This window comes from Girardinichthys multiradiatus, chromosome 12, assembly GCF_021462225.1.
Source record: "Girardinichthys multiradiatus isolate DD_20200921_A chromosome 12, DD_fGirMul_XY1, whole genome shotgun sequence".
NCBI lineage: Eukaryota > Metazoa > Chordata > Actinopteri > Cyprinodontiformes > Goodeidae > Girardinichthys > Girardinichthys multiradiatus.
Window position 1 is genome coordinate 27,327,525 of NC_061805.1, and position 24,621 is coordinate 27,352,145.

Consider the following 24,621-nt stretch of genomic DNA (forward strand, 5'->3'; position numbering starts at 1 on the left):
AACAACCCTGCAACATTCCAATACCTTTGTGAAGCGCCTTGAGACGACATGTGTTGTGAATTGGTGCTATATAAATAAAATAAAAACTAAACTAAAAACTAAACTAACCCATCTGAATGTGTACATGTGCCATGGTTTAATAATCCTTAAACACAAGTATTTGTCAGTGGATTGTTTTAACATATTTTGGAAGATTAGAAACATCCTGAATAACTACCATCTCTTTTTTTCTTTACATAATGTTATTATAACATTTTCTGTGACTTTCTTTTGTTCCCCTTCTACATTTGTAACCCATTACCTGAATGATCACACCTACACAGAAAAAGAAGATAATGGAATAACATTAATTAAACTATACCACTGGGTCACTGACATAAACAAGTACAAAAGATAGCAAAAAGTGAAACGACAACAGTCCATTCAGTCTTTCATCGATCTGTGAGTGATCAGCTGCGCCTCTTGTCCGCATGTTAATGAGAAAGAGAGACTATAGACTGACAAAACACGATGAATCTCTTTGTACTTGCACACAAATGCAGATGATATGTAACCAGTTTTGAAAAACCAAAAAAAGAACATGACAGCAGTCTGAAATTAGGCTATTTTATAAATCAAAAAGAGGCAGGCAGCACTCTTACTTTGTTTTGGACACACATAGGCATAGCTGCATATTTACAACTTCAAAGGAAATGGCCGAATATATTTTTAAAACTGACTGCCTTACTACCCCTTTTGCTAGGCTTAACACATCTTTGACTTTAAATTTGCACATTTACTAAATGAAAGCTTGTGCTGTACTCACAAGGAAAAAACAGTGCTGTAATAAGATACATTTAGAACCATGCAAAATGAGTCAAATCTGAAAATTGCACTTTTATCACTATTCTTGCCATTAAAATAGTCTAACCAGTTAGGATGTATGTCGCTGATATATTCCATACCTATAAATTGGGTGTATTCATGCAAACATTATGACAGGTTTAGTTCACTTTCTCTCTGTATTCTAAACAAAGGAAACACGATTAAAGGGGTAACTTCTTCAACCGTTGAGGGTTGAGGTTTGATCCGTTTTTATACAAGTTATTCCCTTCACTATGTGCCATGAAAGACCATTCCTGCTGGTATGTATGAAAGAAACACTCAAAACAACAATAACACTTATTCTGCAAATGAGGCTCTTGGGCACCATTCTATTCTTTAACTGAAGAATACAAGACCTTTAAAGGCTCTCTGAAAAAATAGAGGGACACAGCATAATTTATTCCCAGCCTAACAGTCGTATTGTAGATCTTTGTTGTTCTCTCTATTGGTTCATTATTTACAACTTTGAGGATAGAAGTGTCGCCTAATCAGGTTGGAACTTTTTTTTCACTTTTTTAGGCTTTGTTGAGATTTTTACTCAAACTCATTATGTGAAGCAAGTTATATAGACACATCTCCAAAAATGTGATTATCATGAAATAGTTCAATATTTTTTGCACTCATTACAGAACGTGAAACTCATATTATATAGATTCATTACACAAAGAATTGAATACGTCAAGCCTTTATTTCTTGTGATTTAGATGATTATGACTTACAGATAATGAAAACACAACATTCAATGTCTCAGAAAATAGAATATAAAATAATACCAACAACAAGATGATATTTTAAACAGCAATCTTAGGCTACTTAAAATAATGTTCATTTCTATGTAGTCACTACTTGGCTAGGCCTCCTTTTGTTTGAATTAATTAATTCATGCTGTGTGGCATGGAGATAATCAGCCTGTGGTTCTGCTGAGGTGTAAAGGAAGCCCAGGTTGCTTAGCAGCCTTTAGGTCATCTGGATTGTTGGGTCTGGTGTTTGTCATCTTCCTCTTGACAATACCCCATAGATCCTCTATGTGGGTTCAGGTCAGGCCAGTTTGCTGGCCAATCAAGCACAGTAACATCATGGTCTTTAAACCAGCTTGTGGTACCTTCAGCAGTGTGTGTAGGTACCAAGTCCTGCTGGATAATGAAATCAGCATCTCCATAAAGCTTGTCAGCAGAAGGAAGCATGAGGTGCTCTAAGATTTTCTGGTAGATGGCTGTGTTGACTGTGGACTTCAGAAAACACAGTGGACCATCACCAGCAGATGACCCCAAATCATCGCTGACTGTGGAGACTTTACACTGTAATTCAAGAAATGTGGATTCTGTGCCTCTCATTTCTTCCTCCTGAGTCTGGGACCTTGATTTCCAAATGAAATACAAGCTTTATTTTCATCTGAAAATAGGACTTTGAACCACATAACAACAGTCCAGTTCTTTTTCTCCTTAGCCCAGGGTAGACCAGTTCTTGTGCTGCTCCCCCAAATTCTTAAATGTCTTTTGCTTGACAATCCTTTCATGGCTGTGGTTATCCCTGTGGTTATCCATGTGGTTGGAAAGATTACACCTTTTCCTACCGCACATTTTCCATCCACTCAATTTTATATGAATATGATATGACAGTTTCTATGACTAACTTCTTTAGTGATGATATTTTGTTCCTTACATTTGGATGATGCCAAAGACTCTTTTTCAGAACATCTGTCTAGTCAGCAGTCTTTCACATGATTGTGTAGCCTACTCACACAGGCTGAGAGATTATTTAGAGGCGCGGGAAACCGTTTAATTAATTAGCTTATTTGGGTGTGACACCATGAGTTTCCTTTACTTACCTTTTTCACAATATTCAAATTTTCGGAGACACTGAATTTTTATAATTTTTACGTAGTTGTTATTTTGTGTAAAAAATCATGCATTTGATCTGCTCTTTTTTTAGGATAAAATCACTACTGTCCTGCGGAAACACTAACTTGTGTCCAGGTTTGAACCTTTTAGCTATTGATTTAACATAAAGTTGATAGATTTGGAGGTTTTTCTCCTTCTACATTACTCTAATTTGGACAACCACTGAGACTAAAACAGACCCTCAGCATGTAACCAGCACCGCCTTGCTTGGCAGTTGATACAGAACTACTTTGTTTAAAAGCCTATCTTGACTCCTCCAACCATACATCTCCTCAATGTGGCCAAAACGGTTAAGCCTCTATGTATACTTTTGACCATATCTAGATGTAAAAAACCGTACAATATAAAAAAAAAAAAACTGTGTGTGTGTGTGTATGTGTGTGTGTTGTCAGCTTGAGTTGATGTGCTTCATTGCAGTGTGAAATTGGGCTTCTAGGTCCCAGCTCCGACTGTTGAGCTGATCTGTTACCTCAGTATCCCCCCTTTCATTTGTGCTCTTTCTTTTTCTGCCATCCCCTATTTCCTCTTACAATGTATACCACTAACTACACCCACACACACATATGTATGTAAAAAAAAGTCAATTTAAATGTAAAAATTTGCAAATATTCAAAAGACAAACATGGGATTCTCTCAGTTCCCAGCAGTAGAATGAACTCAAAAGCCTACCCATAACCCATTAAAATAATAGATGTGCTAAAATGGCTTCATTATTAATTAACCTTGAGGAGATCTTGTTTCATGTTACCACACGCAAGCTTAAACTGCACACATCATTTAGATCTAGAGTTCTTTTTTAACCTTGGTATACATTATGTTAAATAATTTGGAATGCACATAAAAAAATAAATATTGAAGATGTAACATAATTTGCAACATACATCTGATAATAGTGGATGAAAGCATAGAATGGGACCAGCCTGAATAGGGAGATATGCACATAAACATTACGACAACATTTTTGTCATCGATATATTTCTTTCATCAAATATGTTCCTCCAGGGTCTTTTGTCGCTGTATCAATCAAGAGAACATTAACTCAGTTTTACATGTTTGTCTTGACACATAAATAAGACTATGTTCCCTTTTCCCTGTTCAATTTGATGGCATCTTGATGGCTCTTGTACCCATATGTGTATATTTTCAGCCTTTAGGGTATTTATCCAAGAAAACAAAGAAAAATACACACAAACAAAACAACATTGCTCTTTCCATTTAAAGAGCATAAGCAAATACATCTGTGGAATCAGATTAAAGGAAGGACTGGACAAACTTTTCTAAACTGATAAAAGTTTTATCTCACAGTTACAAGCAGTGACAATGTCAAATTGCCAAATAATGAATTATTCTAAATCCCTTGAATCAGGAGAAAACCCAATATATCATAATAAAAACACTACGGGTTTTGGCAGATTATTCTGTTCTTCTGAAGAGAATCAGACTGGATATTAAGCAGCTGACAACTGCCATCTTTGTGTTCCCCTTCGAGTGCTCTGGAAGGCTATATAGGGAAGTTGTCCTAAAGTAAATTCAGCACCATAATTATTCATGCTTTGGCTCAGTGTCATTGGTGAAAGTTGCATTGTTGGCCCAGCGTAAGCCTGCTGGTACTAACGTAGCTTTTATTCACGCTCTCCCAGTGACTGTCAGTGGCACATCTTATGTTTCACATCTTTTAGCGTCAGATCTGATTATCTTTGTCTTAACTTCTTGAGTCTTTAAAATGCTGTTTGATTTAAAAAATATGGAGAACAGTTTAGAGATTCAGTCTGGAGCTTTCTTTGACTGACTGAAGACATTTCCATAGCAGAGACCATCACTAGCTATGCACACTATTCACTTGGGCATATTTTTATGTTTTAAAAATAGTTTTACGTCCCTGTACCACTGAATGCCATGCCATCTGTCACTAAGTTGTTCTGCTGAGAGTTCTTGGACTTCATTGTTCAAAATTTGCCCCGACATGAAATCTAAACTGAATAAACTTTAAAGACTCACTTACAATACACAACTACACATAATTAATGGTTCAGGTTGGATGTAACTGAGTAAACATACAGACATGGGATGGTAGAAAAACATATTTATAATAAGAATTTTTATAGTAATATAATTATTGACAGTGGCTTTGTCATTAAACCAGAGACAAACTGTTTTGATGCTATCAGATTTTAAAAGTTAAAGTATGCGTAATATTCATTGTGTTATCTATTATCAGAGGCAAAGTTCAACAGTAAGAGGGAACAGTTATTTATTTATTTTTTTTTTTTTATCGGATCATCCTTACAGTAAATGAAAATGCAAGAGGGCAAAATGTCAAGAGAAAGCCATTGCTATTGCTGTTTGCCCAGCACTGTTATCACTGAGTAAGGGGTTTGTGGTGACAGAGTTTGTATTGCTGCACATGCACTTGCAACCACGTGCAATGCTAATACAGTGGTAATAATGAGTCAGTGATTAGAAACCTTTAATAGGAATCCCAGGGAATTATGTACTTTCATTTTACGTTGCCTAGAGAGGCTACTGACCTATTATTTAAATGAGCATAATGACGTATGGGGACGTTGTGAAAAAACTCCAATACATCTTCATTCCAGGAATCCTTTTGTCCAGCTCGCCAAGCAATTCCAAGTGAACAAATAAAACAATTAAGTTTTGGCGAAGAAAAAAACCATAAGAAATGGTATTTCTGATATAAAAGCGTCAGTAATGCAGGTATCCGACCCAGGATCAGGGTCAGTGAACACAACATGAGATGAGATAGAGTTGGACAAGTTTCAATCATGGTGACGGCAAAAAAAAGAAAAGTAGATGCTTTGTGGTGAGTTAATTAATAGCTATGAAGTTGAAACCTGCTAGACTTCTACAAACTCTATGTCAGTGTTGAGGATTTTCCAAACCTGACAGCAAAAGGAATGAACACTGATGAATCAGTGATAGGGTCATGCTTAGGGCAATGTTCTGCTGGGAAACCTTGGGTCCTGCCATATATGATGATGATACTTTTACACAGACCACCTACTCAAGCATATCTGCAGACCATGTACACCCTCAATGGAAACTGGATGCTGTGATAGCTGTGGTCTCTTTCCTAAGGAAAATGTACTCTGCCATAAAGCAAAAATGGTTCAGGAATGGTTTGATGTGACAACATGCTTGACGTGTTGACTTAGCCTACAAACCCCTTGATCTCGATCCAATCGAGCATCTTTAGGAGGTGCTGGAAACAAACAAGTCTGGTCCATGGGGACCCCAACTTGCAACTTACTGGACCTTAAAGGATGTGTTGCTAACATTTTTGTGCAGATAACACTGCATACCCTCAGTAGTTTAGTTGAGTCCCTGCCATGACGGGTTAGGGCTGTTTTTCACAGTGAAGGGAGTATCAACACACTATTAAGCAGGTGACCACAATGTTATACCTGATAAATGTAGATGATTTGCCATGCACATTAAACAATCAAATATGTGTTGTTAACACATTTGTTTAAAATAAATAAAATAAAAACAGTCACGGAATATAAATTGCCATCCACAAACTTAAAAAAGTTGTTAGTTCTCTCCCTGGCATTTCTATACTTTCATGCTCCCTTAATTACTTTGAATTTCTTTCATCATCATTACTGGACAAATCCCAAACCAACTCACCTCAAGCTGTTGAGCCTTAGGGCTTTTGGGGTCACAAAGGGATGTGTTAATCCTGTGGTTGTGTTTGACACAGCGCTGAGTTGTGTTCTGGGGCATTGGGAACAACTGGCGAACTAAAGTTAGCCGGCCAATTGACTTCATGACTAATTCCTGTAAGTCGTAGTCTGAGATCTCCTGTAAGGATATAAACAAAGGAAAATCTTTAGTTAGAAGTGAAGAAAGAACAAAAGTTTAGGAAAAATTAGTGCGTAGTAAATAAGATAAAGAATTTCCAGCAACTCTAGGTTTGAAAGTTGTCTAACAAATATGTTAACTAGCAAATAAAGATGAAAGAACTAAACATGGAAAATAGGTGGAAAGAAATTGCATTTGTGTGTGTCTATATAAGCTTGTGTAATTGTTATGACCATGTGTGGTGGTTATAAAACTGTTTCAGTTGAAAAAATGTCAGAAAAAGCATTAAGCAAGATAATATTGTTTTGTATTACTATTCAGCTAAAATTAATGTATTTGATTCATGGTCATGTGAAATGTAAATGGGAAAACCAGCATAAATCATTTTTGTGTTGGGCTAATCCATGAGAATAAGATTCACTGTGATTGCTGATCTAGAGATCTATGATCTATTATTTTGGTCTTGCAGGTTAGGTCACAGAATAATGCTTTAAAATGATAATATGTTTAAAATCCATTTTCTTTAATGTTATTCTTCTGACTACGATGGTAGATAGTCTTTAGACAGTGGTACCTTTTCAAAGTTTATGTTTTGAGTTTATATCAGTTTATTTATCGAATGTGTCTCAATTGTTTATGTCTGAGTTGGTGCAGGGAAAATGTGTCCCTTCTGCTCATCCATTACAACACTGGAAATAACACTGTGTTTGTGTCTGTTCTTTACTATTCCCCTTTACAGGTAAACTTCCCGCCTGAAGTTTTATGACTAAATTTAATGTCTATAGAGTTTAGAAAACAAGCACGAAGTGTTTGCAGTAACCATCTTGAGTAAAGTGGCTTTGTTTAAGAGTTATACTCACATAGTTGCCTAGCTAGCTGTGTTTTGTAGCACAGATGTTGCAGTGGAGGTATAACCACAATGTTTGTGTGCAATGTTCAGCTCTCAATTAATATGTTGTTATATTGCTTTATATGAGTAAAATAGTGATGTTAAAAGCTGCAATTTAATAAGACATCAATCTAGTTAGATATGCATGATACATAGATCATTTTCATTTATGTTTTCATAATGTAGCATGTACTCACACACACAGCTTGTAAATGGTGCTGTAGTCACCTGCTCATGCTAAAGATGTGATATACCAGTCATGATTTGTGTCCACACAGACATCTTGAGCAGCTAATAATGTTGTGTGATTCAGTGTTTTTTTTTTCTCATTAAATTACTTTATTTTATGTGACTATGTAATACTGAAACTCTTCTTGAAACAACATTACAACACTGGAAGTGACAGAACTAATACCGTGTTTGTGTCTGTTCTTTACTATTCCTTTTTACAGGCGTCTAACACATGCACGCTGCATGTCCTCGGAATGTCCTTGCAAAACCTTGAGGGAGGACTCATGGCTAATTTTAGCCCTAGAACACAATGTCTCTCTGCCGCTCTCCATTCATGGTTTTCCATCCATCCTCTGTGCAAGGGGGTCACATGATGACAAGATGAGAACTGACATTTATCGTCCCTGGTGGAGGTAACGGCACCACCAGCTGAGGCAGCCTTTGCTTTCTTTGTATACATGTTTGGTGATTCTCTAGCTCTGTGCCTGCTTGGGCATCCTGTGTGAGCTTGCTGGTTCATTTAAATCTGTGTGCATGTTTTCTATGGGGTTGTTTTGCAACCCTCCGATGATCATGCAAAACATCTTTGATACCCTTTCATTTTCACATGGCAGCACAGTTGACAGGATGGATAGCACTTTGGATAAAAAAGCCTGCATATATATAGACAAGTTATCAGACACCCTTTATATTTGGAGCTATAATATTAAAGGTATTACACCTCATTGGCCAATCTCAGTGGTTTTTAATTGGACATAATTAACATTTATCAGGGCTTGTGAGTCATTGTGTTATGATCAATGATGATGACATTCCTTTTTGCAGGCAATTTTGCAATACCCAATGTGATATATAATAATTAGACTCTTCCATAGCCTTTCATCTTCATGTCCAATCTTTTTTCCTATAAAAACCAACTGCTATAGATTATAAATGTAGTTTATGTAGTATACTGTATAAATGTAGTTTGCCTCAGTTTGTTTTTTTACCCTTGTTTCGCTGTCAAATCTGGTTTAATTTTCTTAAAATATTACAAGTGTACAAAATCAATGGCAACATTGATAAAAAAAAAACGTTTTCAAAATACAGCACAGTGGCAATTCTGTCATGAGAAACTGAACTCTTCAGAAGGGAATTTATTTTTTTTGCCTCTTTGGCAAAACTCCAAAAGAGTTGTCTTCATAAAAGTTCTGCAAGGGATTTAGTAACAAAGCCATCATAAAAAAGAAAAAAAAAGATTTAGAGAAGAGAGAAAATGCTTAACCCTACTAAAAAGGCAGAATTGTGGGCCAAAAGAGCATTAAGATTCACTGCAGGCAGTCAAGGGCATACAAAGAGAAATTGGCTGGCAAAAATTATCTAGACGGCTTCACTCAAAGGATCTAAACTCAAACAAATATCTATGCAGCAGTGCGGAGGAATACTAAAGACCTGCATGTATAAACAGAAACTTACCAGGACACTATACTTGAGTTTTGTCCTCTGATTGTGCAACTTCCATTGTCATGTTCTATTTCGCTCTGTCTGCATTTCCTTGTTGACAAACTAAAGAGTCACTAACCGATATGACTTTCAGTGCCGTCACAGTTCTTAGCCCTTTAACAGCTGAGTTATAACGAATGTGACACAGATACACACTGAATAGTTCATGCTTGTGTGTACAGGACAAAACCACACTTGAGTCATGATAAAGAAGCACTATTTGTGCCGAGTTCAGTTCATACCCTAATCAGTTTTTAGTAAGCTTCACTTGTCCTATTTGATCTCTAAGGCTATGTTCACACAGCAGGTCTTGATGCATATTTCCTACTTTTTACTGAAATACAATTTTTTTGCGTGGCTGTTCAAACTACTAGATAAATGCCACCACTTCAGACTGGATACCCGCATGCACAGAAGGAGAATGTAGATGTCGCAAGAAGCACAATGTTTATGAAAGTAGGGCCTTCCATGAAGCAGTGGATGCTACTTCTGTAGAGAAGTCTTTGTGGATGCTTAGTCGGAGCTATTTTACTAACTAAAGTTAGTAAAATAAGATCAAATGAAAATCATTAAAGACTCAAGAGTTTCATTTAATATTCTTAAAATGCAAAAATACTAAGGTAATGAAACTGAAACTTTTTAATGCAGGGGAGTAGTGGTTCTATGTCAAGCTACACCCATCTTACAAAGTAAGCTCATTTCAGCACATTTTCAGATGCTTGTATCTTGGATCAAGTTCTCATTTATTTATAATCCAAATCTCATAACCATAGAAAAGGCCTAGAATGTAAACAGATGGGTAAATCAAGAGCTTTGTTTTTTGGCTCACCTTTTTTTGCCACAAGGGCCCGGAATAATGCCTGCAATGCTGCAAATGAGGCCACAAACCAATTCCCATTTACCAAATAATCACTCATGAACAAGACTCAATACTTGAACTTCTCCACCTAAGGCAAAAACTGACCCCTGACACATCGAGTACGCAATCCAGGCTAGGCTTAAATTATCGTCTTAACTATTTAAGTTATTTATATATATTTTTGCTGCATTAACATAAATTAATGCAACAATTATTTTAAAAAGAGTACACATTTCCATTTGTTCAAAAAAGCCAGCGATGGAAAAACAGAAACACACTCTTCTAAATGGAGAGTTTCATTTTAAATTGTTACAAGATGGTGCTTTGGACAAAACCAAAGTGGTCTGCTTGCTTTGCCAGGGTGAATTTCGTTAGCACCGAAGCAGTTCATCACTGACATATCACTTAGGCACCCCAGTGTGGCAGGAACGTTGGAGGGAGTTCAGCTCCCAACAGACTACTTTGCAGCAGTTTGGAGCAAGAGGTGGGCTGCTATCCAAGCACACCAACAGCACAATAACGGATCACACTAATTCATACTTTTTGTTCCAAACGGTCAGTGTTCTGAACCACAAAATTAATATATGGTGATGCACTTAAGTTATTCTTATGTTTGTGCATTTTTATGCAACAGCAAGTTTTGTTTTTATCTCACAGATTTTAGAAAGGGTGTCAAGATAAAAGAAAGTACCTTTTGTTTAAACTAATGACTTAAATTACCTTTATTATAAGTTGGCTTGAAGTTAGATTAATCGGGATCTGTTTTTTTAACTGATTTTATCTGTCTACTGATCTGATCAGTTTATTGAGCTATTAACAACCCTAGTTTTATATATATTTTTTATTTTCTTATAATAAAAAAAAGAAACAACCCTGGTTTTAGGTGATGCATAGTGCAGTAACATAACTGTTAGAATAGTGAGACTGTTAAAGTTGCTCACCATGTTGAGTTTATCCTGCAAACCTTGCAGAAGGGATAAAATATCTGTTGCTGTCAAGGAACATGGAAAAAAGAGCCTGCAGCATTCTGAACATCACTGGTGAGAGAGTAGTAGAAAAGATGAAGAAATATAAAGCGCTATTTCAACGCACTGTAAAGTGATTTTTCATGCAGACACTGTATAATGGTTTTGTACATAAATGAAGTATGAGACTAGGACTCAATATTGACTGATGCCTATTTTCATATTAGATAAAAAAAAAAATCTGAACAGGACAGCTTTTAAATACTTCATTCACACTCTGCTATTCACTCATCTTCATCTTTGCCTAAATTCCAATAACTTCATTTGGAATCAACATTTGCAGCAAAATAGAATTAATATTATCTCTTCCTTAGAGAAAATAAAATTATATTTCAATACCAATAGTTAATTCTGACAGAGGCTGAATAAGACCTTCCTCTATGCAAAGAATCCAGTTATCTAAAAATTGAAACTTTGGGTAAGTTGCACCATCCATGACACACTGCAGCTCAAATCTCAGGGAAAATATTAGCTAGTTTTTTAATATCAGCTGGAAATTTTAGACTGCAAGTGTTCCCAGAAACATCAAAACATGACCTCAATCTCCCTCATTCCATTCCCATAAGGTCTAAATCCCAGATCAGTATTTGAAGATAAGAGTCAATAGCATAATTCTAACTTCACATTGTCACCATTTCTTGATCCTTTTGCTTTTTCCAATGCTCTTTATCCATTCAGCCAATTCCTATTATTGTTTTGTTTAAGATACACTAAACCCTTATTTTTCCATTTAGTTGAACAAACAGTAAGTGGGAATAAGAGTGCTTCTACTACCCACACCATTTGTTACCATGATATTTTATTTTTGTAAAAACACACACATACCATAAATATCCTTTGTCTTGGAGAGGAAGACAAACACAAACCAAAAACTCATAAAGCCAGATGGTGGTGAAAGCAAAATAAATTATGGACAACTGAGAACAATGAAAGACAATGTAAACTGGAGCAGCTACATTTAAGATGTGTTCATCATGCATTATGATAGACTCTCAGAAAAAAAGCCTAAAATGGTTGGAAAAAAAGCTAAGTATATGATGTGTACATCTCTTATTGCATTGTTTTGCTATGAGTACTTCATCTGAACAACACATTAAGATACCTAGATCATCACTGCCTAATACTCAGGTTTTGCATCATTGTGCAATTTCCAGTAACACTGAATCTTCTTATAATGTGTAAATTATATGCAAACCGTTAAAATCCACCTAATTTTAGATAGGCTTTTAGAGTACATCATTTTGTAGGATGATAGGCTACAAAATGACATCTTCATTTATGAGCTTATGATGCTAGATTTCCCCTAAAGGCCAAGTGGAAGGAAAATAAAAAAAAGTGACATAAAAAGGGACAGTTAATAAATGACCGAAGGACAGAAAATAAAATTCAATGAAGAGATTTAAAACAAGTAAGGTCAATAGTGGAATTATCCTCCAAACTTAAGAGAATGACAGGAAGCAAGAGAAGCCGTAAGCATCTCTTATCATCTCTTGTCTTCCTAACTTCACATTCTCTGATCCTCAGAAGAGAGAATGTGATGGGTGACGGAAGGATGATCAATTATAAGCTGTGAACTCCCATTCAGTGATGATGGCTGACTGTTGGCTGTAGATAAAGCTGAGTTATGACAACCATGCAGTATCCTCTCATGCATAATAATCCATAGAGATAGAAAGCACTTTTGCACACTGAAGTATACATTCTCCAAAGAAATTTTATTACATTATAGAAGAGAGTGCATTTTTAACTCCTCTGCTCTCATCAGTAGTTGACACATTGCTCATGGCACACTATAATTGTGCTTAGGCCTAATTTTTTATTTATTCTATAAATAAAATTGTAAGCTTAATATTTTTAAGTACAGTTAGCAACTGTTGAGATTTAAAAAGGAAATAAATATATAAATAAAATTCTACTGAACATGTTTACTTTATGTACATGTCTTACAAAAGGCAACAATTAAAAATACAAATTTGTTCTTGTAGTTACTTTTGTTCCTTTAGCTATCCCTCAAGTCAGTAGTAAATTCAACCTGAAAAGACTCACAATAAGAAACAAGATGGCGATTGAAGACGTTTATTGATAAAAGTTAATATCTTTGGCCAGGCGTGTAGCTAGACCTGGGCGAAAGCCCCGGATGTTTTCTGAATAGCCCCGGACTTCTTGATAGAAGACATTTTGAAGTATTAAAAAGATGCAGCTACAATATGGTATTGGACTTCACATTTTTATTTAAAAACAATCAGATGTTTTCAATTATGTTCCATATAATCACTTCCCGCTCCACCTAACCTGACAATGAGTTAAAAGGATAAGACAAAAAATAGTTATTTGCGCACTCGCGGTACTGCTAATGCGCAACTACGCGCACAGCCAGAGACGGACTCCATTCTGGAGAAGTCCAGAATAGCAGTTTTCTCCAGGTCGACCTGCCTACTCCATTACCTGAAAAGTTACACTGAACGCCTCAAACAGGGCTCATTTCAGAGCAACCGCGGCGCCAACCGAAGAGTGGGAGCCTGGTGGGTGTGTGTGTGCAGGAAAAGGTGGAAGCCGAGCAGTATAACCCAGATGAAGATAGCGGTAAAACCTGAATGCTGACTCGGAATGAGCTAATTGTAAGTTACAGCTAATCACTTATTCACCCAGCAAGACATGAGGTGGAGGTTCACTCTAATGAGCATCATCAGTGTCATGATGAGGGACTTTGACCTGAGCTACAGGTGAAGGAAAATGATCTGGCTGTGATAGAAAACAGTAGCAACCTTCTCTGTGAGCTTCTAGCCGGATTTGCATCATATTGTGAAAATATCTGGTCCTTTACTTCAGTCAAAATAAAAGCATTTAATCCTAACGTAGCTGAACACATTAAAAGGTCCTTCAGATCAACAAAAATGTTTCTTTTATTATTTTTGGCAGGCCAAATTTCTTCAGAAGCGGAATGAAGGGCTGAAAAGATGATAAAATAGAACAGGTTCATAAAAGAAGGAACATTTTTTAAAAAAATGTTTCGAAAGCTCTTGGCATTATAAAATAAATGTGTTTTAGGATTTTACCATTTGACTAAGATTTAGGAAAATCACCTTTATACCACTTTCCTTTTTTCAAATGTAAGAAATTAAGACAATGGAGCCTCAGTGGAACATTTTAATGAGAATATAATGTTTAAAAAGGTAATTTATGTAGATGACAAAAGAAGCACATTTATCTGGCCCAAAGTAAACATCTCTGAGTTTAAGAAAAACTTTTGTTTGCAAAAATTCAGATTAAGTTATTTTCTAAGTACCTCAGAATGTTATGTCTTTGTTATTATTTGCTTCAGCAAAGAGGTTTTTCATCAAGCCTAAACTCTGTTTCTCCTTGTCCTTCATTTCGCTTCTAACAAAAATAAAAAGTAAGATTATTGCAAACCTTTTTTGTTTGATTCACAATAATTTACATTCAGTCTAAAACCAGCCGAAACAGAGAACTGGTACAATATGTCCTATATTATTTTAATTTTAAATTACCTATAAATTGTCTTATTGAAATCTAAATATTTTGGATTTGGGCTAAAGCCCCCAATGTTTTGAGACCCTAAAAACGCCCCTGTCTTTGGCGCTCGGACCCCGGAGGAAAACATGAATACTGAGAATGACATGAGATTGACTTAACGTTTTAGGCTTAGAATTAGATAAGTCTTCCCCCATTGGGATCTGATACTGGTGGTGGAGTGAAGGCCTAAGAAGGTAAGAGAGTCGGGAGGAGTATGGAAGTGAGATGGTGGAGGTGGGGCAGAGGAGGGTCGAAGCTCAGCTGAAGAGCGGAGAATCCATGACTGGAGAGCCTTAAAAGCGAAGCCTCGGAGGATGATTGATTGAAGACACATGGATCTAACACTGATTGGATGGAGGAGAGATGCAAGGTGGAGTCATAGGATGGCTGGGGGTGGAGGTGAGTCTTTCAGTTTGAATTTTCGTCAAAACTCCAGTACAAAAATATTCGTGTTTACCATAACATTATTTAGCAGTTATTTATCCTATTTATATATCCCAGATACCTATAAACCAATAAAATATGTAGACTTTTTCTGACTGTTAAGATTAATTAATATTAAATGAGTGAAGCCAGTAATGAATAAAAAGTAGTTGTTTTCCCAATAGGCTCTTCTGATAAGTTTGCCATATTTCTTAAAGTTTAGAGCACTGGATTCCTCATTTCTTTTTCCCTTACAAACATTAGGATGTGAAAAAATACAACAGGGTTTTCTTAAGTACTTAAGGGAAAACTGTGACAATTTTGTTGCAGCCTGTCATCAATCATAAATATGAAAAAGAAAATAAAAATTTAAACCTTAATATAGCAGGGCTGTCATTCGCATGGTTGCATGCAGTTATTCCTTAAACATTATTGAATGTCATATATACTAACATTTGTTTCAAACAGAAATACTTGGCATAACTAAGAACTAATAGGACCACTGAACCGTATGGCATTTAGAGAAAGATTATCATTACAGGAACCGACTTGAAAATAAAACACAAAGGAAGAAAATGAGGCCCACTGAAAGATGTGAGTAGCTTTTCTTGTTTTGTACTAAATTAGGCTTTCAACATTCCTACAGTAAATGCTGTTTTGCTCTTTCAAAATATATCTTGTGGCATCTTGTGTGTGTGTCATGGACCACCTGTTGTGTCCTGTCAGTTCACTGTAAGGCCCAAGGCTTTAAAGAACTAGTGCATTAGCAAGAAGATAAATTACAGATCCAAAAAGACACAAATATGTTGCTTTCTTAGTTAAAAGGCACTGCTTATGAAGCAAGATCAAATATGGTTTTATTTGTTATAGAAATTTTTTTAATATGTTGTAAATAAGAAGTTACAGCTGCCACTACAGAATAATTGTAATAATAATCTTCTTAGGGCATAATCACTCTGATGGGCGAACATAAATATAAATAAGATAATTATTGAGAAACACACAGTACACTCAATGTGATAGAGTTTATTGCTGTCTTTAGCATAAAATTCAGCATTTGGAAATAATAACAAGTAATCCAAATTTTGAAAAGCATGTCTGCTTTACTTTCTGCAATAGGTAGTGAAAGTAAAAACTGTACAAAAAATATTCAAAGCATAGCTTTGTTTGCAATCTTAACAGGATTGCAAAAAATGTAGAAGTGAAATTATAAATAGTATTCTCAAGTAAGATTTAGGTATGGAAACGGTTTTAACACCAAAACGCTCAATGTTTTATTTACAGCCAATAAGAAGCATCTTGCTGTCTCTTGTCTACTGGTAGCTTCTGTGACTGTTTCATTGCTTTGTGCATAAGCTCTTTAAAGTTTGCAGGAGTCTTTTTGTGCTTTGGCAGCACTCTCCAAAGGTTTTCTGTGATTTAGGTCAGGGCTAATTCTGGCCAGTTTAAACTGTCCCTCTTTTCCTTTCTCACTATTAGTGTGTGCTGTTGGACATATGCACCAGGTTGCTGTGAAACTGACAAACCCAGTGACCAATTTTCATTCACCTGGTGAGGTATTGTGTTTGGAAAAATACATGCCTAATTTTAATTTCCTAAATTTGATCACCCTTAATCAAAATTATGCAATAAAGGTAAACTTAAATTTCCTGTATAGAAAAAACATCCCCCAAGAAAGACTGTGACTTATCTTTGAAAGTTAAAGCAAAAATTGATCTAGTCTTTTCTCTCAAAAGTGGTTCCTTTCAAAGTATTTGCCCTTCTGGGATCCAGGTCAGTCTGAACGCTATTAGTTATCAACCAGATTTTTTTTTTTTATCCCTCATATGTCTTAACCTTCAGAATTCTGTCTTTAAATGTCTTTTTAGCCACACCTTAAAAAACTTCATAACATTTAGGGCTGTTAAATTATCTCGTTAACTATTTGCGTTATTTATATATTTGTTGATGTTAAAATAAATTAATGCAACAAATATTTTACAAAGCGTACACATTTCCATTTGTTTGGAAAAGCCAGCAAGAGTTTTATTTTAAATTGTTATAAGATGGTGCTTTGGACAAAACCAAATAGATCTGCTTGCTTTGCAAGGGTGAATTTAGTTTGCACCGAAGCAGTTCATCACTGACATGTCACCTAAAGGCGAGGCACCCCGGTGTGGCAGCAACGTTGGGGGGAAGTTTGGCTCCCAGCAGACCACTTTGCAGCAGTTTGGAGCAAGAGGTGGGCTGCTGTCCAAGCAAACCAACAACATAATAACGGATCACACTAATTCATACTTTCTATGTGAAGTGGTCAGTGTTCTGAACCACACAATTGATATACGGTGTTGCACTTAAGTTATTATGTTGTGCATTTTTATGCAACATCAAGTTTTGTTTTTATTTCACAGATTTCAGAAAGGGTGTCAAGGTAAAATCAAACAAAAGTATCTAATGACTTCAATTACCTTCATTATAAATTGAACTAAAATTAGAAATAATTGCAAATAACTTTTTTACTGATTTGTGATCAATTAGTAAATATTTATTAATCCATTAACAACTCAATAACATTACATTCAGTAAATAATTGTTTCAGAATATTGGTTGCCTTGTGTTCCTTGAAATGGCAATGTTCTTTCACAAAAGCAGTTTGGTTAAGCTTACAAAGCTAAAACAAAACAAAACAAAAATACCATACAAGCATGCCAATAACTCTTGATTAACTGTGTGTACTGTGAGAGGAGTTGTAAAGAATGCTCATGAAAGTCTAACAAACTGTATATTAATGTTCTGTTTTTTTTTTCAGGATGAACCACTGCAAAATGAATAGGGATGTCCCACTAAAATGTTTGTATTTGTTTTACTCGATCTTAGTGCTGCAGTTGACACAGTTGACTCTGACAGATTGATGCTACAGTGCTTTGAATCCTTGTAACCACATGCCAACAGTCCATTACAGTCACTGTGCTCTGCAACCAACTTCCTACAAATGATGAAATGTGCAGAAAACTTTGACTCTTTTAAATCAAGATTGAAAATATGATTAGATACTATAGCTTTACCATCAAGATCAAATGTTATTTTTAATTTATTCTTATTAACTATTAGCTATTTCATTTTTTAAGGTAGCATTTTCACTGTTTTTTGTAGTTGATACTTAATTTGTTCTTCTACATCTATAAAGTATTTGTTGTTTTGACTTTCTTCTCCCTTGTTATTTAATTTTCTTGTGAAGCATTTTGATTTACTTTGAGTATGAATGGTGTTATACAAATAAACTTTTTTTTAACCTACTTTAAGCAGAAATCTCAGACTATAAACAAACAGGGAAAGTAATGAATATTTTTTTTAAATAATTGGAACGGTAAGGAGAACCAAATGCACATAGAACATTATATCCTTAAATCATTTCAATGACACCCACCTCATTAATCAGGATCCAGTGACAATCGAAGGCAACCAGGTTGGTCTCCACCACCTGCAGAACAAAACACAAACATCACATACATCAAAGAAGGAAACAAATCAAAGCAGAGGATTTGAATACCAGACAATTAGGCTTGTTGCTGCTTATATATGATTAATCACATCTTCAGTGTCCGTATAAAGGATATTATGCACAGCCTGGCTGATGTAACAAGGAAAAATAGTATTAAAGTTGCTTAAAGTATTTATTAAAGCTTTCAAGCTTTTTCAAAAACATGCAAATACTTAAAAACCTGCTTGTGTGTGACAGACTACTTAAAAGCAGTTCCACAAACACGCATGCTTACAGCTTAAAATAAAAGATTTTCTTATTTCACACAGATTTGACAAACTGCAGAGGGTGTACAATTTTTTCCCTGCTCGTCCCAGCTGCAGCCTCTGAAATACAGTCAGTGGAACAAACACAATGTTACAAAACACATGTTTTCCACATGAGTAATAAAAACAGTGTTTCCATTAATTCTTTATGGATTTTTAAATATTTTATACATTGTCACCTCTTAGAATTTCTTTTGTTTTAATTACAAATGTCCTTTATTACTGATGTCTGCTGTTGAACTACCCTGTTCACCATACCTTCAAGTGTAAACGTCACACTCAATAATTTTCAAACTACATAACTCCTTATTATCCAGTAATAAATGCACAAGTAGGTTGAATAGAACTGTTACCATTGCTTTTCTATCTAAGAAATGTCTCACAACTCTTTGAGAGCAGGGTGACAATAGATTTTTACCTATTTGTGGAAAATGTGTGCTTTCCTGACTTTTACAGGTAAAGTGTATAAATAAATAATTAAAGTTGAGAAACATTATACAGAGAATTAATATCATAATACAACTATGAGTACCACTAAAAATCTAATGTGTAAATTTATGTTTATCAGATGCATTATTAAAGAATAAATAATGGATTGCTATTAGGACTCAAACATATATTACAATGCACATAACACTACACATTTTAGTGTAATTCACAAAATCTCTTTTCAATCCTAACCCAAACAGACCTTTCATCCAGTCTCCCTGTTAATTTCTATCATTAGTATGTCTTTTCTAGACACACAGTACAAATCATTCACTTTTAAGCAGGTAAGGAGATTCAGTGATATTATCTCGCTTTTGCCTTTTGTCAAAATCATCTGCTTCTGGTTTTCACTTCATTCTAGTCAAATACTAGCAACATGTAGTGAAAAAGTAACCAGTGAGTGTATATAGAGGATATTAATGGTAAAACAAGCTGTGGGGAATTGAACTGATTTACAAGAATCTAATTCAGTTCAAAAATGACTGCTTTTAGCAAATCTAAATAGGATAAATGAAGGGTACAAGCACAGTTGAAAAACTCTGTTTTGCTAAATATTCGTGTTAGTTCAAGGGAGCTATTTATAAGTAAAAAATAGATAATGGCTATTAAGACGTGTTGTCAGTATGGCCTTTCAAACTGCTGTATTAGCAATATTTGATACATCAACGAATTATAGTTAGAGCATCATTGAGTACTTAGAAACCCAGCAATATCTACTCCTTCAAAGTAATAATTCAGAGGATTAGTGCTTACATTGTAATAAATCAGTAAAACTTACAAGCTTAAATAAAGTGCATGTCTTCTGCAGTTGATGCAGCAGAACTGAAGCACAACAGATGTTTTTTGTTTTTTTTTCTGTTGGTTCAAGACTGGCACTTTACCAGTAATGTGTCTAACGTCACGACGAAGTGAAAATCTCTTATGTTTTAGGTTTACTGCAGGGCACTCTCAGTTTGGCTGTTCCTATGAGGGTTTTATCAAGGATTTTAAATTGACGTTTGACATACAGTGCCTTGCGAAAGTACTCGGCCCCCTTGAACTGGTCAACCTTTTGCCACATTTCAGGCTTCAAATATAAAGATATAAAATTAAATTTTTTTGTGAAGAATCAACAACAAGTGGGACACAATGGTGAAGTGGATTGAAATTTATTGGATGTGTCAAACGTTTTTAACAAATAAAAAAGTGAAAAGTGGGGCGTGCAATATTATTCAGCGCCTTTACTTTCAGTGCAGCAAACTCACTCCAGAAGTTCAGTGAGGAGCTCTGAATGATCCAATGTTGTCCCAAATGACTGATGATGATAAATAGAATCCACCTGTTTAAAGCCGAATTTGGATACAAAAAGTTTTCCCAAGCTTTAAACATCCCAAGGAGCACTGTGCAAGCAATCATGTTGAAATGGAAGGAGTATCAGACCACTGCAAATCTACCAAGACCCGGCCGTCCCTCTAAACTTTCATCTCGAACAAGGAGAAGACTGATCAGAGATGCAGCCAAGAGGCCCATGATCACTCTGGATGAACTGCAGAGATCTACAGCTGAGATGGGAGAGTCTCTCCATAGGACAACAATCAGTCGTACACTGCACAAATCTGGCCTTTATGGAAGAGTGGAAAGAAGAAAGCCATTTCTCAAAGATATCCATAAAAAGTCTCGTTTAAAGTTTGCCACAAACCACCTGGGAGACACACCAAACATGTGGAAGAAGGTGCTCTGGTCAGATGAAACCAAAATCGAACTGTTTGGCCACAATGCAAAACAATATATTTGGCGTATGGTTTGGACCTGCTTTTTGTCAGCAGGGACAGGGAAGATGGTCAAAATTGATGGGAAGATGGATGGGGCCAAATACAGGACCATTCTGGAAGAAACCCTGTTGGAGTCTGCAAGAGTCCTGAGACTGGGATGGAGATTTATCTTCCAACAAGACAATGATCCAAAACATGAAGCCAAATCTACAATGGAATGGTTCACAAATAAACATATCCAGGTGTTGGAATGGCCAAGTCAAAGTCCAGACCTGAATCCAATCGAGAATCTGTGGAAAGAGCTGAAGACTGCTGTTCACGAACGCTCTCCATCCAACCTCACTGAGTTCGTGCTGTTTTGTAAGGAAGAATGGGCAAGAATTTCAGTCTTTCGATGTGCAAAACTGATAGAGACAAACCCCAAGTGACTTGCAGCTGTAATTGCAGCAAAGGGTGGAGCTACAAAGTATTAACGCAAGGGGGCCGAATAGTATTGCACGCCCCACTTTTCAGTTTTCTATTTGTTAAAAATGTTTGACACATCCAATAAATTTCATTCCACTTCACAATTGTGTCCCTCTTGTTGATTCTTCACAAAAAATTAGAATTTTATATCTTTATGTTTGAAGCCTGAAATGTGGCAAGAGGTTGACCAGTTCAAGGGGGCCGAGTACTTTTGCAAGGCACTGTAGATATGGATCGGTCTAGTGTGGCTCGTCACCTGTGTGTACTTAAGCAATGCAATCGTCCTCTAAAAGATTTCACCATTGATTTTCGCACGCTGGCAGTCGCTTCAGGCTGGAACTCCAGCACCTTAAAATCAACGTTTTTTTCAGACTCTAGATGAGGCATTGAAGGACGAGCTCACTCTATTAGACGAGCCCGAAGAACTAGATGAGTACATAGCCCTGGCTGTCTGACTGGACACCAGGATGAGGGAGAGGAGGTGGACCCGCGCAGAGCGGGTCGCCACTACAGCACAGCTTGCCACCTCTCCCCAGTCATTGGCCCAGCCGGTGCAGTCAGGCCAAACCGGTGCCAGGCCGAGCCCGAGCCCATGCAACTGGGGAGGGCGCGGCTCTCTGAAAACGAGTGGCAGCATCGTAGGAAGGCCGGCCAGGGTTTCTACTGTGGCACCCCAGAGCATTTGGTGTCGGCATGTCTGGTCCGGCCAAAAGGGTGGGTCCGCCAGTTCTGATGGGGCACCCGGCGGACCGAGAAGCCTGTTGTGTACCCTCACGATTCATGCTGTCTGCCACTCTAGTAGTAAATCAACACACTATTTCATTGACTGCCCTCCTAGACTTGGGGTGTGAGCTGAGCCTGATTGACCAGGATCTGGTTAGACAGAGGCGCATTAAGACTGAACAATTGCCCACGCCACATCAAGTTCTGGCCTTAGATGGCTTGACGCTCCATAGTATTACCCACAGAACTGTGTCGCTAGAGTTAGTGCTGTCCGGTAACCATAGGGAGCACATCTCACTTTTCATTTTCCCCACTTCCCAGAGTTCATTGGTCCTGGGGTTCCCCTGGTTACAGGCCCATAACACACATCTAAACTGGACAGATTTAAGGATTGAGTCCTGGTCCACTCAGTGCTTGTCATCCTGCCTGCAGTCTGATGTCTCTCCTAGAACACCTTTGGAGGGAGAGGAGGGCGAACCACTGGGTCTCGCCCGGGTGCCGTGTGAATACCACGACCTTAAGTCGGTATTCAGTAAGTCACGGGCCCTGTCTCTCCCAGCGCACCACCCCTACGACTGCACCATTGACCTCCTACCGGGTGCTCCATTACCAGCCGGTTGTATAAGATCTCACGACTGGAAAGGGTGGTAATGGAGAATTATATAAAGTGATCTATATTAGTGAACTGAGTTACTGAAATAAAGAGAAAGGATGAAGAGAATACAAGATAACACCCTGCTTGCTTCTACACCTGCAGAAACATTCATATTAACAGCTTTTTCCCCAAAAATAAATAAATAATAAATTAACTTTTCAATAATATTCCAAGTTATTCAGATACACCTGTACATACCTGTCACTCACCTAAAGAGAAATGAATGCTTTTTGCAGTACAACCGTTGTCTTTTCTGCAACCACACTCACACTTAACCTACCAAATTTTGACCAAAAAAAACATGGAACTTGGTCAAATCAATGAGCTATAAATTGATGGGACAAGGTTTACAAAGCACATTTTTTGTCACAATACATCACAGTATTAGTTCAAACAATTCATTTTAGACAGAGACAAATTTTTTATTTAATTCCTACCCCATTGGTATGGGTAAGTGCCAGTGGCTTCATGCAAGTGTGATTCATTTGCAGTTTGTATGTGGAGGAAGAAAGTCTGGGACAAGATGAGAATGGACTACAGTACGAAAACTCAGTCATCAGTGAGACTTTAGGGAAAGGGGGAAGGGCCCACGGCAGCACCTACTACTGGTTGAGGACAGTAAGAAGAATATGTCCCTTTTACAAGTCTTCATAAGTCTCAGATAAAATGAAACACATTCACAAGAATGATCCCTAGTCGCTTTAATTTAGGTCACCAGAGGGGTCTGAAAAGTTGATACATTTGCAAACAAAGTCAACCTTTGTTGCTAAGTTGCCAACAGGGGCTCAGCCTCTGAAAGAGGTGGGAGGCATTATAAAATAAGAGGATCTATTAAAGCAAAATATGCCAAAATGTAAAACAAATCTTTTTATTAACCACATTGTTGTTTTTATTGTTTGGAGGCCAAATCAAAACTGAACGATACATTTAAATAATTGCACAGCCTTAGTTGCTTTACAAAAGAAATTATAAAAAGTTCATAGTTCAGATCTCTTACCCCAGTACAATATTTACAGAAAATAACTCCAATCAATTCAATCAATTTTGTGAATTTGATTCACCAACTGTACAAGAAGCTGTAACATATTTAGATAAATGAATTGCCACCATATAACGTTCACTACATTCAAACAGAAGCCAGACTTTTAAGTATATTTTTTCTGCGTATAAGAGGTCAAACAGAAAAGCGGAATTTTTTGGACAAATTCAGTTTGGAAACCTAAGTACACAAAGTGGGTGGTAACAATAAATGACTTTCTCTGCATTTAAAACTATTAAAAATTAGTAGTGTCATTTAATTTCATGCCCTATTTGTGATCAAATCATGCAAACACTCTACATCCCACCCTCCAAGGAATGCATATCTAGTCTTTGCACATAAACATGCAAGCACAATTGGTAAAAACACAGTTTTACAAAGAAAAGCATCAACACACATATGTGCACATTTTCAAAGCTCTATTCCCTTAACGTCCAGCTGTTGCATTATTCATTTGGGACCGTACACATAGAATCCGGCTATATGGGCCCTTTTTGACTTTGAGCGCCTGCCTGTTTATTGTTCTCTGCACAGCCCTGCTCTTACCAGCTTAAGCAAGCCAGCAACAGGTTTCTTACTTTGTTTTTTTTTTCCTCTGGGGTTGTGTAGTGGGAAATATAAGACAAATCACCTTCAGTGTGGCAGAGCAGAGAAACCTGTGTCACCCAGAGTCTCATAAGCAT

At 36.7% G+C, this 24,621-nt stretch overlaps 1 protein-coding gene across 5 annotated transcripts in view; it reads right to left on the reverse strand.

Moving 5' to 3' along the window:
• grid2 (glutamate receptor, ionotropic, delta 2) overlaps positions 1-24,621 on the reverse strand; it is a 749,910-nt gene that overhangs the window by 256,037 nt on the left and 469,252 nt on the right. For all 5 annotated transcript variants that reach the window (XR_007040614.1, XR_007040615.1, XM_047381418.1 and 2 more), the window contains exons 5-6: positions 18,437-18,490; positions 6,414-6,587 (exon numbers count right to left, since the gene is read on the reverse strand). Coding sequence is in view for 3 of the 5 variants with exons in the window: in XM_047381418.1 (XP_047237374.1) it covers positions 6,414-6,587; positions 18,437-18,490 (228 nt within the window). In the remaining 2 variants the exon portion in view is untranslated. The remainder of the gene's footprint in view (positions 1-6,413; positions 6,588-18,436; positions 18,491-24,621) is intronic.